Genomic DNA, 13,879 nt, shown 5'->3' on the forward strand with positions numbered 1-13,879 from the left:
TGCAAGGCGTGTGTAAACTTATGGTCCCAACTGTGTATATACATATATAGTATGTCCAGTCTAAGGTCCTCAATTCTAGTCATGTATAGCCCTGCATATTTCAGATTGAGCCTTTTCCTTTTTATTGAAACAGATTACAATTGCAGTTTGGGCCCATCACACCACTCAGGTCGAGATGGCCTTGTGTAACAGCTTAAACGTCCCTGAGATTCTTATGAGGACTACAGTTCACCCCTTTATTTGAGATTCAGTCACACTTCCACAAATTAGGATAATTTTTTTTATTGTATTTCTTTTTCTTAATGTTAAAAAGTTAGCACATTAAAAAGGAACAATAAAATAACGAGGCAGAGAGAGAATGAGAGGGGTATTTGATCCTTGGACAGTATAATGGCTACTCCAGAGAGAAGTGGAGGCCCAGCACTTCTCTGGGACTCTGAAGCAGACTGGTGGCTGAATCAAACTCGAGTGGCACTGAATGGCTTTGGCTCTTCAGGTCTCGCTCCATCAGCTACAGAAACAAACAGAACGTTAAGTGCGAAATAGAAATCAAGCTCCAGGTTATGATATCATTTATAAAACTTTATGACTCTTGTACACACCTCAAAAGTGGACAGTTCGAGCAGCTCGCTGATATCATCCTCGGGCTCGGGTAGAGCTTGGTTTATTGCCTTGGCTGCTTTGGAAACATCTGGATGGTAATGATTCTGCAGGGTCTAAAGGAGTTAAAAAAAAATAAATGAATTAAAAAAAATGGTGATTATGGTGGTGGTTCGTAAATAAGGCTCTATTTACAAGTTAAAATAAATTCCGTAAGGCTACATTTCACATGATTCATGAACTGTAGACAGCCGTAAGCCCTACAACAAGCAGTTATAATAGTGTGAAGTTTATCGTCATCGTGAAGACACTCCCATCTCTGTGATTTAAACAGATATCACTTATCCTATGTGAACTGAAGATAATTACTCATGTCCTCCTGCAGCATTACTTAACCAAACCAATACTCCAAATAGTACTTTTTGCATCCTGAACACTTATTTGTATTGAACACTGCTGAACATCATGTCACACTGCCTCTTTTCAACTTCTTTATTAAAAGGCTGAGCTCAAAAGGAACAATACTACATGAAACTTACCTTAATTTCCCACAGACTGCTCTCTAAGGCATGGCACTGGGCAGGGTCCTCCTCCTCCATCACATAAGGATCAGTACATGTCTCTGAAGAAAATAAAATGCATTTTCATTCTCACTATACAATTTTCCTGTCCTTTTTGCTTTTCTTTTATCATTCGTGTCATCAGGTTAATGCCGTACCTTCAGCAGCACTGGGTCTGTGGATGAGGACTCTGCATGAGGGGTGTCTGCGAATCAGGTTACAAATAAAAGGCAGTACTATGAGCAAGCCAGTCGGGGGAGCGGTCAGGGCGAGCCGAGACAGCCGCTTGATAAATGCTGCTACGAGGTAAACAGGTAGATGGCTGTGGAAAGAAAACAAGACAAAAGCCACGAGTGTGAGCCTGTACTTCGGGGCATACAGAGACGAGCAGTCATTCGAAGGTGTAAAGGTTTACCTTGAGGACAGGAAGATGTTGGATAGGTGGAAGAATCGTGCTCTGTACTTCACATGGAATACAGAAGGGTCCAGCAGGTTGTACAGCTTCTTATAAAAATCAGGATAATCTCTGTTTTATGAATAAGAGATCTGTTGATCAAGTTCTGTGATGAATCCCTAAAGAAATATACTTTTCAGAGCATATAGTTTGTTGGTACTTACAGATTGTGCTCGTGGATGAGGACAAAAAGGCCATTTAGAGCCAGCAAACTGATGGCTCCACCTGAAGTCCAACACACAGTGGAAGAGGTGAGTAAAATACTAAAAAATTATTTTTCTGTTACATTCAGAACCACTTAGAATTCATCTCTCTGAGTTTTTCCTCAGGGATCCCTTAACTATCCAAAGCACTCTTGATGAAGCCTGCTCCTAAGTAACAGTGGTAAAGTAATATTAAAGTAATATTATATTTTAAAATAATATACTTTTTGTATTATATCCAGGTCCCACACCTGAAATTAATACTTTTATTTTATTTGAGCAATTATTTTATTGTAACCGCATTTATAAAATATGTAACTACAAAAAGGCAACATTGAAGGTACAGAAGCCATTACAGTATGGATGGAGAACAGAGAAAAAAAAACACAAAAACATCCACTGTCAACTAAAATAAAATAGAAAAGGAAAGAGAACAAAAAGAAGGTATAAAAATGAGAGGAAAGGAAAAGAACTGGAAGTAAAGGAGTAAGGAATGAAAGGGAATGGAAAAAGTAAGGAAGGAAGAAAGACAAAGGAAAAAACACAATAGAAAACAGAATGGAATTAAGGGGGGAAAAGACATGGAGGGGAGGAAGGAAAGAAGAAAGAAAGAAAGACAGACAGACTTTATGGAGAGAAAAAGAAAAAGGTATGGAGGAAGGTAAGAAAAGTATGGATGAAAAGAAAGAAAGACAGGTACAGAGGAAAGAAAAATGTAAAGGAAAGGAGCAAAGGCATGGAAGAAAAAAGAAAGAAATGGAGGGAAGCATGGAAAAGAATAGAAAGACAGAAAGCTTTAACACCAGAACATTAAAGAAAATGGAAAAAAACGGACTGACACCAACACGTTTTTTTCCAGAACTATACCATTGTTTCATAATTCTCTGAAACTCAATAAAATCTGTTCGAGTGACACTTAACAATTTTTTGACTGACATAACAGCTTCAGTCTGATGTTAGAATAAAATTAGTTCATATATTTATTAACCACCTCTTGAAATCGGGGTGCTTAAATGCAATATATGACTTGTTTTGCTTACGATTCAGAACTAAAGCTATTTATTAATTATGATGTCCGAATACGATGCTTATATGCTTACAAGCATCGAAATATTCCCGTATACATGCTTGCTGTAAGTATTTGACATTCCTAAATACCTAGCCTACGATTCAGAACTAAATCTATTTATTAACTATGTTGAGTTGAGATATCTGGAGTGAAACCGAGTATGAGCTCACTGGCTGAACAGACTCACCGACGTTATACGCAGCAGTCAGGAAGTCGATCATCAGCGTGGGGTCACTCATGTGGGGCAGAACAGAGTCATGCAGGATGACCAGCACCTTTTTATACATGCTCATGGGTAACTGCAAGAAAACATAAATCCTGGTTAAACAACATTCACCCTTAAACACCGCTGGTCAGAATGTCTTGGTATGAGAGTTTTACTGTCACCTTGTACTTCAGGAAGGTCAGCCACATCAGCTCAAACGCTCGCTTGTGCTCCTGCAGGATGGAGGAATATAAAAAGTCAGTTATTCCATCTTCTACAGTTATTGCACCTTTAAACACTACAGTTATCAGTTGAGTTTTTACTCACTTTTAATTTGGCTGCCTTCCAGTCCTCATATTTACCTGTAAAAGGTGTTGATGGTGTTAGTGTGTTAAAATGTGCACTTTATTAAAGGTCTGATGCACAAAAGTGGGACTCACCCTCCTGCTTGACCAGGAAGTTAGTGATTTCTGAACCCTGGCTTGGCACAGTGATGTTCGTGAGCAGTGTGAAAACATTGTTTTGGTACACGGGCATCTCGGCCTGTCAAAGCCACACAAATCAGCACACTGTCAGTGGAAGTTACGCTCTTAACAACGCTGATGGAAAGAAAGAAAGAAAGAAAGAAAGAAAATGGCAGAAGGGAGAAAAGAAAGAAAGAAAGAAAGAAAGAAAGAAAGAAAGAGAAAGGCAGGGAACGGTAAAGAAAGAAAGACGGAAAGAAAGCCAGGGAGGGATGGAGGGAGGAAAGAAAGAAAATTAAGGAAGAAACAAAATAACAGAAAATGGAAGGGAGGGAGGGAGGGAGGGAGGAAGAAAGAAAACACTGACATACTGCTTACAAATAAAAAGGACTTCGGTAGCACAATATAAAGTTCCATATAAAGTTACATTTGTATGGACTATTAAAGCCAGTCCTGAGAGAGGGAGAGAAAAAAGACAAGACAAAACATAAAAAGGGGAAAAGGCATGCCTACAAAGTCTATGAACATTTCTTCCTCCACCTCCGCATACACACCCGTTTGTTTCTGTCCATCACTCTGTGTATGTTGTCTCGTGCCGAATTCATGACATAGTAGCGCACATCATCCATTTCTAGGAACTCCTGAAACCTGGAGATGAGCAGAGCCATGTCCTCTTTCTCCGAGAGCAGAGCCCACACCACTCCCTGCACACAAACACACACACTCACTGAACTCAGTATTCAGAAGTTAACTCAGGTACTCAATACTTGCAGCCCAAAAACAGTTAATATAAACCTTGCAGCTGGAACTACTGAAAACGCTCCATTATAGGAAATTAATCATCATCTGACCAATCAGATTGGAGAATTCAACAGTGTGTGGTATAAAAGATAATAATTCATAAGGACAGCTATACCAAACAAATCATATAATCAGCTGTATATACATCTAAGAGTAACATTTGAAGTGAATATAAGGAGAACTTTAAAGAAGATGGTGTACAGGTTAAAGCGTTTTGTTTTCTAAAGTACTCACTGATATAAGCTCTTTGGGAAAACTGTAATGCTGACTCCAGTCCTGTTTCTGCAGAGGATGCTTTCCCTCGGCTGCTGCGAACTTCATAATGGCACACAGCGCACTCTCCTACCATAACAAACACAAGAGCAAGGATGTACGAGGTTCTGAAGTGTCAGCTTTCCACAGGATACTGAGCACACATGTGTGTACAGCGAATAAATTAACCCAACACTGGCTACATTTACACACACATCAAATTCCATTTAAGGTCTGCATTCGGGTTGCAGCCATATTCCTAATACGATGCTTATATGCTTACAAGCATCAGAATATTCCTGTATACATGCTTGTTGTAAGTATGCCTGAGATGACATTCCTAAATACCTAGCCTACAGCTAACCATCTGTTAGCACCCACAATTTCTTTCAGTGGATTTTCTCAATAAGGTATTTACATGCAACAAATTACCCATTAAAACAGTCATATTCCAGGGCTGGGAATTGGAACCTGGGGAATCATAATATAGTCTTAATCTGAACTGGGCACTCAGATTATTCTAATACTAATTAGAATATTACCAAATTCTGATTGGAATATTGATGTGCATGTAAATGCAACCATAGCTTCGCAGAGATGTACATTAGCTAGGGTTAAAAAGAAAAAAACAAACGTACAAAAAACTAGCTCTCTTAGCTAAGTTCGCTCACCTTTACTTGGTAAGATTCATGGCCGATGTTCTCCAGCAGTAGCTCCACACAGCTGTTATAACGGTGTCTTATAAACATGTGGTACTTTTCATCTGCATCCCGGTCACCTGGAGAAATAAAGGAAATCCAAAAGAGCATTATATCCTGGGTTATAGATTTGAGTGAGACAGTTCACTGAATGCAGAAATACACAAAATCAGTGCACAGCAAACTACTGCTCAAAGAATACGATAACCAGTATTCAGAATTTACTCATTACATTTTTTTCTAGTCAAAAGAGTCAACGAAATACATAAGTCCTATTACAGTCATTTTCATTCATTCTTGTTGAGTAAGCGCTTTATCCTGGTCAGGGTTGTGGTGGATCCGAGCCTGTACTGTACAATATTAATGCTGTTTGCATTCTTAAATACCACATTCTGAACTTGTCTCCTTGCACATTACTGAGTAATTACTACGTGATGCTATCAGTATGGTCACCTAATATATATACCTCATTTCTCTGCACAATGCACCTTTTATATTTGTACACCTTGTCATTTGCACTGAGGTGGCCTCTACTTTCTTTACCTCATACCTTGCACATGTGTGTGTATGTATGTATATATGTGTGTGTGTGTGTGTGTGTGTGTGTGTGTGTGTGTGTGTGTGTACAGTACCGTGCAAAAGTCTTAGGCACCCTATTCTTTTTAGGACAAACTTTGTTACAGATTTTCATTTTATGACTTCTACATTATTGATTCAGTACAAAAACATTTTAGATTTCCAAACATTAGTTTTCCAGCATAAAATTAAATGTTACAGAAAAATGTTTGTATGTCAATAAAGAAAGCAGCAGATTACATAATAGACCACTTTTCAGACAAAAAAAACATAATGAAGGCTGCTGGGTTTTGCTGCAAAAATAAGAAGCAAGTGTGACAGTCAAAGTCTGCAGAAGAACTGCGGCTGCTTCTGCAAGATGCTCAGTAACACTTACAGCTCATTTCCTTATAAACCTGCACACACTGTACCTGAGACTACTATTTTTTTAACCAAAGGGTCATCACAACAAGTATTGACTTTGTTTCATTTATTAGTTTACTGCTCTTTATAGGACATTTTTTTAATGTAGAAACATTGAATTTCCTTATTTTTGAAGGCATCTTTGCTCTACAGCATTTCTTTGCGTGTGCCTAAGACTTTTGCACAGTACTGTGTGTGTATATATATATATATATATATATATATATATATATATATATATATATATATATATATATGTGTGTGTGTGTGTGTGTGTGTGTGTGTGTGTTTCTATCTATTGCTATTTATACATGTGGTTAGATGCTAACTGCATTTCATTGGCTCTGTACTTGTACTCTGCACAATGACAATAAAGTTGAATCTAATCTAATCTAATCTACAGAACTGCATGAAGATAGTTCTTCTGAAAGCCACAGCTCCATTTACCTTGGAGAATCTCTTCTTCTTTTGGCAGCTGACCAGCATACAGCTCTCCTCTCTCCAGTAACTCGCAGAATAACTTCTGACAGGCGTTGATAGCACACACGACTTCTTTCTCTTTTTCAGACTGCAAAGTTAGACAGAAAAGGAGTTTTAGACCCATGAGATAGAGCAAGAGCTCCTCCAACAGCCAGCTAACATTACCTGTAGGTACTCCAGCAGGTCGAATACACTGTTAGCATGTTTCCTGCTTTGTAAAATCAGCTCTGTTTTGGTGTTTATGACTTGTTTATATGAAGTCTGCCTGTTTTCTGCCTCGCTCTTCTTCACGTTGTGCTTCTTGGAAGGCGCCATGTTGTCTGCTCCGTCGCTGAGAAAGACGCACGCGCCGAGCTTCAGGGTGTAAATATCGCCCTCTTGCGCTCGGAGGTCATGAGAAACTGCCCCTACAGCCATGAGAAACTGCCCCACTGCCATGACAAACTGCCCCACAGCCATGAGAAACTGCCCCTACAGCCATGTGAACAAATGCTGCCTTCAAATCCTGACAGAAATGTCGTAATTACGACATGAGTGCACATACATGAACGCCACCTCAGTGTCGTAATTACAACTCAGGAACTCCCGCGAGCCCCGAGTTTGGGGGCGTGTCAATAACAAACTGTCATCTGTCAGATTTACACCAATCAGCCTTAACATTAAAACCAATGATATGTGACATGAATAACACTGATCATCTCATTACAATGACACCAGTCAAGGGGAGGGCTATATTAGGCAGCAAGTGAACAGTCAGTTCTCGAAGTTGATGTGTTGGAAGCAGGAAAAATGGGCAAGCGTAAGGATCTGAGCGACTTTGACAATCATGCTAGACGACTGGGTCAGGGCATCTCCAAAACAGCAGGTCTTGTGTGGTGTTCCCGGTATGCAGTGGTTAGTACCTAACAAAAGTGGTCCAAGGAAGGACAACCAGTGAACCGGCGACAGGGTCATGGGCCTGTCTGGTAGTTTTAATGTAAAGGCTGATCGCTGTATAACCATTACCATTTAAGGAAGTATTACATTCATAAACGTAAATATATTCCCCCATTTTTCGTTTTTAAAGGCGGAATTGTCTTTTGAAGTCCTTTCTTTACAGGAAATGATGCATAAGAATGCCAAGACCCCTATCTATCTATCTATCTATCTATTCTTCTTATTTTTTTCTTCCCCTGTTATTTTATTCTTCTTTGCAATTGTTCTTTGTCTTGCCTGGTGCCAATATTCATTCACAATTTATGCTTGCCTTTATGTTAACAACTAATCAGAACATTATGGAAACGTTCTGAGAACATATCTTTTTAAAGTCCCGTTTGGTTTTCCAGCAGTTTTCTTTACAGAGATATAATGTTTACATTTCTCTTGTAGCCTTTAAATAATCTGAACATCTCAGGAACCTTGCGGTAAACAGCGATGGTTTGGTGAATGTTCCGCTAACGTTCTGTTAACCTTTAAATAAGGAACACATTCTCGGAACCATCCCTATACAAACCTGTTACTATAGTGATTTGTGTCAGTATAGTAATAAGTTTGTATAGGGATGGTTCAGACCATATTCTCCCAACATAAGGGGAACGTTCTCCAATCCATCATTGGTTACTACTATACTGATTCAAGCAGACTTTTTTAAGTAATAAAAAAATAATAATGATAATTGACACAAATACTAACCTTTCCAAGGACAAGAATAAAAACAACAACAATGCATTGCTGCTGGAAATACTGTCCAAGCTGCTGCTATAGAAAATGAATTAACACCTTCTGACCAATCAGACTCGAGAAATCGGCAGCGGTGTGGTAAAAGTAAAGGCGTCTTAACTATTGGTTTAAAGTTGTGCAAATTGTCAGTCATCATACACTCACCCCACACAGCAACAAAGAGTGTAATGGTGTCAGAAACCACACAGGCAGATCTGTTCAAGATTACTTTAAGAACTCAGCAGGTTTGAGGTGAACGTATGATGACCTAGTTTGCACGATGCTAATCTTAATTCCTCTATAACATATTAGCTACATTAAGCCTGGTAGCACCATTGCAAAACTAAAGCAAGCAAATGTCTTCGCTGATTGACGACAATTTGGGGTAAAGTGAAAATGAGGTCAATGAGGTCAAACGTCTAATTTAATATTTAATATATACATTTATAACAGATATAACAGTATAAAATATAATACAAACAAAACCCGCAAATAAAATAAAAAGATTTATTTCAAAAGTGTAATATTGAAAACACTGGAACATGGAAAAACAAAACAGTTTTTTTTTAAAGAAAGAAACAAAAAAAAAAGATTTTCAGATGTCTCAGTCTGAAGCATTTCCATCTTCATCTTCATCCTGGAAAAAAAAGAGAATATTCTCTTTTTAGAAAAAGATTTGGTACTACTTTTAGTCATATAGCACATATTCCACACATATTCATATAGGTGAGTTATACAAAGATTCACATCCCTGAAGATTTCTGGCCAAGAAATCACCTCTCTTTTATTTTTATAATTTATCTACAAAAAATTAATTCTAGAATGTTAAAAATTAAATTTGGGCATCTCCCGATATAAGAGGAGAATCCATAATATAAAATAAAGTTCAATAATAATGAACAAACCTATAAAAAGCTAACACATTAAAAGTTATGTTGGGATAAAACTAATTCTTTTTGTCTTAAGGGTATGCTAACTTTTGCACTCTCAAATTAAAACTTACTTAAAACTAAACTACCTGTAAAGAATAAAACACAATGATCTATGCTGTTATAGGAAAATAATCAAAGACAGGCTGATGGGTTACGTCCCTGAAGTTTTCTATAACGTTGTTTTAGAATGTTTTGAAGTGTTCCTCTTATACCACAGCACTCTACCAACAATTACAATTTTACTTTTTATCCATTTATAGTTACATTTAATGGTGTGGAAGGTCCGTAAGACACTTATCACTTACATTACAACAGCATCTAAATGGTTGTTCCCTTGCCAGTCTTTAAGTTAATAAGACAAAGAGGAAAAAAAAAAAAAAAAAAAAAAAAAAAAAAAAAAAGAAAAAAAAAAACCACACAGCTGGTTACTGAGAAACAGGAAACTATGAAGTCCTCCGTCCTGAAGACTTTCCCATGGAGGAAAACCTACTGACTGTTACAAAGCGCTGACACTGGAGACTCCTTCCATAAATGTTAAATAAACATCTCCTCACAGAAAACTTCCCTCGTATCAATTATTATATGTTTCTTTATTATATAACAATGTTTTTAATCAGGTTATCGTTAGCTGTAGATTATGCAAATCATCCGCCACACAAGTACTCGTGAATGAGTTGTTACTATAGAAACGATAAAGTAATCAAATGAGTGCATTAATATAAACCTGTGATGTGAATTACAGCCAGAACTACTGAAAATGATTAAGCATTTTCTGACCAATCAGATTTGAGAATTCAAGAGGACTGTGGTATAAGTAGGCTGACAGCACTTGAGTGCTCCTTTATATCACGTCAGGAAGAAAATACAGACCAAATGCAATGAACATGAGGGAAAAAAAAAAAGTTTTTAAAAAAATGCACATTTACGCACCTTGCGTTCTTGCTTGCCGGTTGCCGTGGCGGTAAAATCATGAATAGGAAGTGTACTCATCCAGCTGATCATAGACTTCTCCTGACACTCCGTCTCCACTATACTCGGGTAAATGTGTGCTTCCTTAAAGGCAGCTATAGCGTCCTCTTCTTGCTGCCACTCCAGGGTCTCATGAAGACCGTCTCCCCCGAAACGCTTGTTGTACCGGTCAAAGTGCACCCGCTCCAACACCAGGCCGAGCCCAGGAGCCTTGGGCACGTCGACCTTCTCTTCACCCCAGCTTCTTTCAATGATCTCTTCTTGTGCGTATCCTTTCACTACAGCGATCACCAATCCAATCATCTTCCGGATCTGGTGCATCATGAAGCTCTGGCCTCGCACTGTGATCACGGCAAACTCCGCCCCCTGCCTGACAAATGGTTCTCCACAGGACATTTGCGTGATATAGCGTTTAGCGCTCGGGTCCCGAGGGCCCTTCTGTGATGTGAAGTTGTGGAAATTATGGGTGCCTTTGTAGAGCGCAAAGAGCTTGTTAACCTTCTGAAGTGTCTCTGTGTCCAAGCGGAATGACGTGTCCTCTTGGTCAGTGTCTTTTTGAGAGAACGCAATAGTGGGAAGCATGTAGGAGTAGGTCCTGGCATCACAGTTGTTTTTGGAGTTAAAGCCGCCTGTGACTCTCTTCAAACCTGTCAGAGGAGATGTTTTATTAAATCAAGCAATCTCAGCACACGAAGATGAGTAAAAAAAAAATTTCTGAATAACAGTCTCACCTAAAACTCTAATCTGTGGTGGAAGGTGGGTGTTGATCTTTTCCAGAATGTTCTCGATCAACCACAGCTTTAGAGATACGACCTGGCCGGCTGCAGAAACACCCTGGAAAATGATCAGAAGCGAAGAGATCACGGTCAGAAATAAAGTACAGCTATGAGAATGACACACAAAATAATACATTCATACAATAACATACAGGACTGATGTTAATTACAGAATACCCCTTGATCACTAGTGCATGTCTTTATTACGTACGGAATAAAAAACACTGAGCCATGCTGTTATAGGGGAGAAAAATATAATCAAAGACAGGATGGTGTGATGCAGCAGAGTGACCGTTCCCACCCTAAAGTTGATTATCATCTTCCTATAACCAAACATTACTAAAATGTTTTATTCCTTTTATACCACTATTTGCCATTGATCCTGAAGACTTTCACATGGCAGAAAACTCACTAACACTGGAGACTCCTTCCACAAATTTCAAATAAATATCTCTTTCCAGAAAGTTCCACCGTATCAAACCTATATACCTGATACATCTCGAGTATCGTAGAAATATCTTCAGGTACCGTTATGTAACTTTTGGTTGTATCGCCGACCCCCGAGCACCACAAATTACGATTTCCTGCCCTCACCTTGTCAGTCCTGGCACATCTCTGGAAAGACATCTTCTTCATATCATCTCCGTGATTTTCGGGAATACACCCAGCTTTGATGAGCGCAGTGACCAGTTCATCTTCGATAGTTTTAAACTGGGAATTTCCAGGATTCCTCTAATGGAAACAGAAAGGGAATTAATATTAAAACAAACCGTGTTTAAATAAACGAGTGTAAACATTTTCAAAATGTGCGGTGTTGCTGACTTAGCGACTCTTTTGCTAGATTTGGCAACTTTTTAATAACTTTACTTAAAAATAGCAACAAATCTTGGAATTTTGGAATTTTGAGTTACTCCAACCATTACCATTTCTGGAGTGTCTACTTCACAACTATTTATAACCACGTCCTGGTTCTTGATAGAAAGTAGTCCTAGCCAGACGGGATTAAATTTACATGGACTCCTGAGCAAATTTCCTATTTCACAGGTGCTCCTCTGTGATTTTATTTCCATCCTGATTGGCCAAGTCTGCGTTTTTCTCCAAACTCCTCTGAGAAAACTACCTACTGTTTTTCGCCAAACTCATTGCCGTGTTTTTGAGGATTTGCCGCTGTATCGTGTTTTTTGCGGATTTGCAGCTGGATCGTGTTTTTGCGGATTTGCAGCTGGATCGTGTTTTTGCGGATTTGCAGCTGGATCATGTTTTCGTGGATTTGCTGCTGTATCGTCTTTTTGCAGATTTGCAGATCTGTATCGTTTTTTTGTGGATTTACTGCTGTGTCATGTTTTTGCAGATTTGCCACTGTATCATGTTTTTTGAGGATTTACTGCTATGTCGTGTTTTTGCGGATTTACTGCTGTGTCATGTTTTGCAGATTTGCCGCTGTATCGTGTTTTTCGTGGACTTGCCACCGAGTTGTGTTTTTGCGATAGCCGCCGTATCCTTTTTTTTTTTTTTGCGGATTTACTGCTGTGTCATGTTTTTGCAGATTTGCCACCGAGTCGTGTTTTTGCAGATTTACCACCGTGTCATGTTTTTGCGATAGCCACTGTATCCTTTTTTGTTGCGGATTTACTGCTGTATCGTGTTTTTGCGATACATGTGCTCAGCATGTTCCAGTCAGTTCCTGACTTTTCAGCCACCCTGTATTATTTTCTGTTTCCTACAGAAGATTTTCCTTCTTCCTATATTGATATGCAAATAATCATGATGATGCAATTAATATGCAAATGAATCCGTGACGTCATCTGGTGACTTCTGGCGACTGTTTGAGTCTGCACTAGCCACTTTCCCCTTAAAACAGCTGGCGACACTGTACATGAGAGAACTTGCCTGCATTCCATAGTATCCTTTGCCCGAATAGGCCATGAGGAGGACAACTTTTCTTTTTGGGAATCTTTTCTCCTCATCAGTCTTCCCCTCGTCTGTTTTCAGCCTTTTAGCTTCAGTCTCTACCTCAGTGCTTTCTGGAGCTCTTTTCAGCTTTGTCATGTTGCTGTGATTCTGATTTTCTTCCTCAGACATCTTCCTGGGCTGCACACAAAGTCCACGAAACCTTTCTATCCTGCACCAAGCTGTAAAAACACCCAGATTAGAAATAAGACTGAAATGTAATGCTGAAGGTTGTCATGCTGAGGTTTAGATGCAGTTCAATGCAATGTTAAAAGCTCACCTTTGGGTTTCCCAGCTGACTTTAAACGCTGAATGCTTAAAACACTGACAAGCTGACAGAATTTCAGCATCTCACGTTTTTGTCTAATAATGTAATAAACTTGACAAGCTCATTCTTCAGGCTTCTTCCACTATTTTGGATTTTAACTGCATGTGTTCCGGGATGCCTTCCTCTTGCCCATGAACACACGCGCACATGGAGCAGTGCACTCTAACCTCTCGGAAAGTATCGCGAGAACTCAGAGAAGCTCGCGTTACCGCTAGCGTCGAGCACAAAAAGCCGCCTAGTGGCTAGCAATGTTAGCTTTTTCTACATCCTCTTGTGTGTATTTTGTGAAAAATAAACATAAAAATGAATAGCAAAAACATAAAGTTCTGTGTTAGTGTTGCTTAATATCTGTATGCTTTTGGTAAAACGCACCTAATTCAAGTTGCCACCCATATTTTTAAATTAAAATACTAATTACTTCAGTACTTTTCCATTTAACATCTCATCCTTGAACTATTCTTT

General features: G+C 38.9%; 2 protein-coding genes across 2 annotated transcripts; both read right to left on the reverse strand.

Moving 5' to 3' along the window:
* Positions 1-266: 266 nt before the first annotated feature.
* noc4l (nucleolar complex associated 4 homolog) lies at positions 267-7,279 on the reverse strand. The gene is made up of 15 exons (XM_026929056.3): positions 6,930-7,279; positions 6,732-6,852; positions 5,280-5,386; positions 4,591-4,698; positions 4,110-4,259; positions 3,532-3,634; positions 3,419-3,453; positions 3,274-3,324; positions 3,074-3,185; positions 1,779-1,839; positions 1,576-1,686; positions 1,319-1,482; positions 1,140-1,222; positions 603-716; positions 267-511 (listed from the first exon to the last, which is right to left on the reverse strand). Exons 1-15 carry the CDS (start codon positions 7,221-7,223, stop codon positions 395-397), a joined length of 1,731 nt encoding a protein of 576 aa, XP_026784857.3. The 5' UTR covers positions 7,224-7,279; the 3' UTR covers positions 267-394.
* Positions 7,280-8,955: 1,676 nt separating this feature from the next.
* Positions 8,956-13,662, reverse strand: pus1 (pseudouridine synthase 1). Its single transcript, XM_026929039.3, has 6 exons — positions 13,370-13,662; positions 13,030-13,271; positions 11,734-11,871; positions 11,095-11,197; positions 10,325-11,010; positions 8,956-9,099 (listed from the first exon to the last, which is right to left on the reverse strand). Exons 1-6 carry the CDS (start codon positions 13,437-13,439, stop codon positions 9,067-9,069), a joined length of 1,272 nt encoding a protein of 423 aa, XP_026784840.1. The 5' UTR covers positions 13,440-13,662; the 3' UTR covers positions 8,956-9,066.
* Positions 13,663-13,879: the final 217 nt, after the last annotated feature.

The sequence above is a fragment of the Pangasianodon hypophthalmus genome, chromosome 15 (genome assembly GCF_027358585.1).
Source record: "Pangasianodon hypophthalmus isolate fPanHyp1 chromosome 15, fPanHyp1.pri, whole genome shotgun sequence".
In the NCBI taxonomy this organism is placed as follows: Eukaryota; Metazoa; Chordata; class Actinopteri; order Siluriformes; family Pangasiidae; genus Pangasianodon; species Pangasianodon hypophthalmus.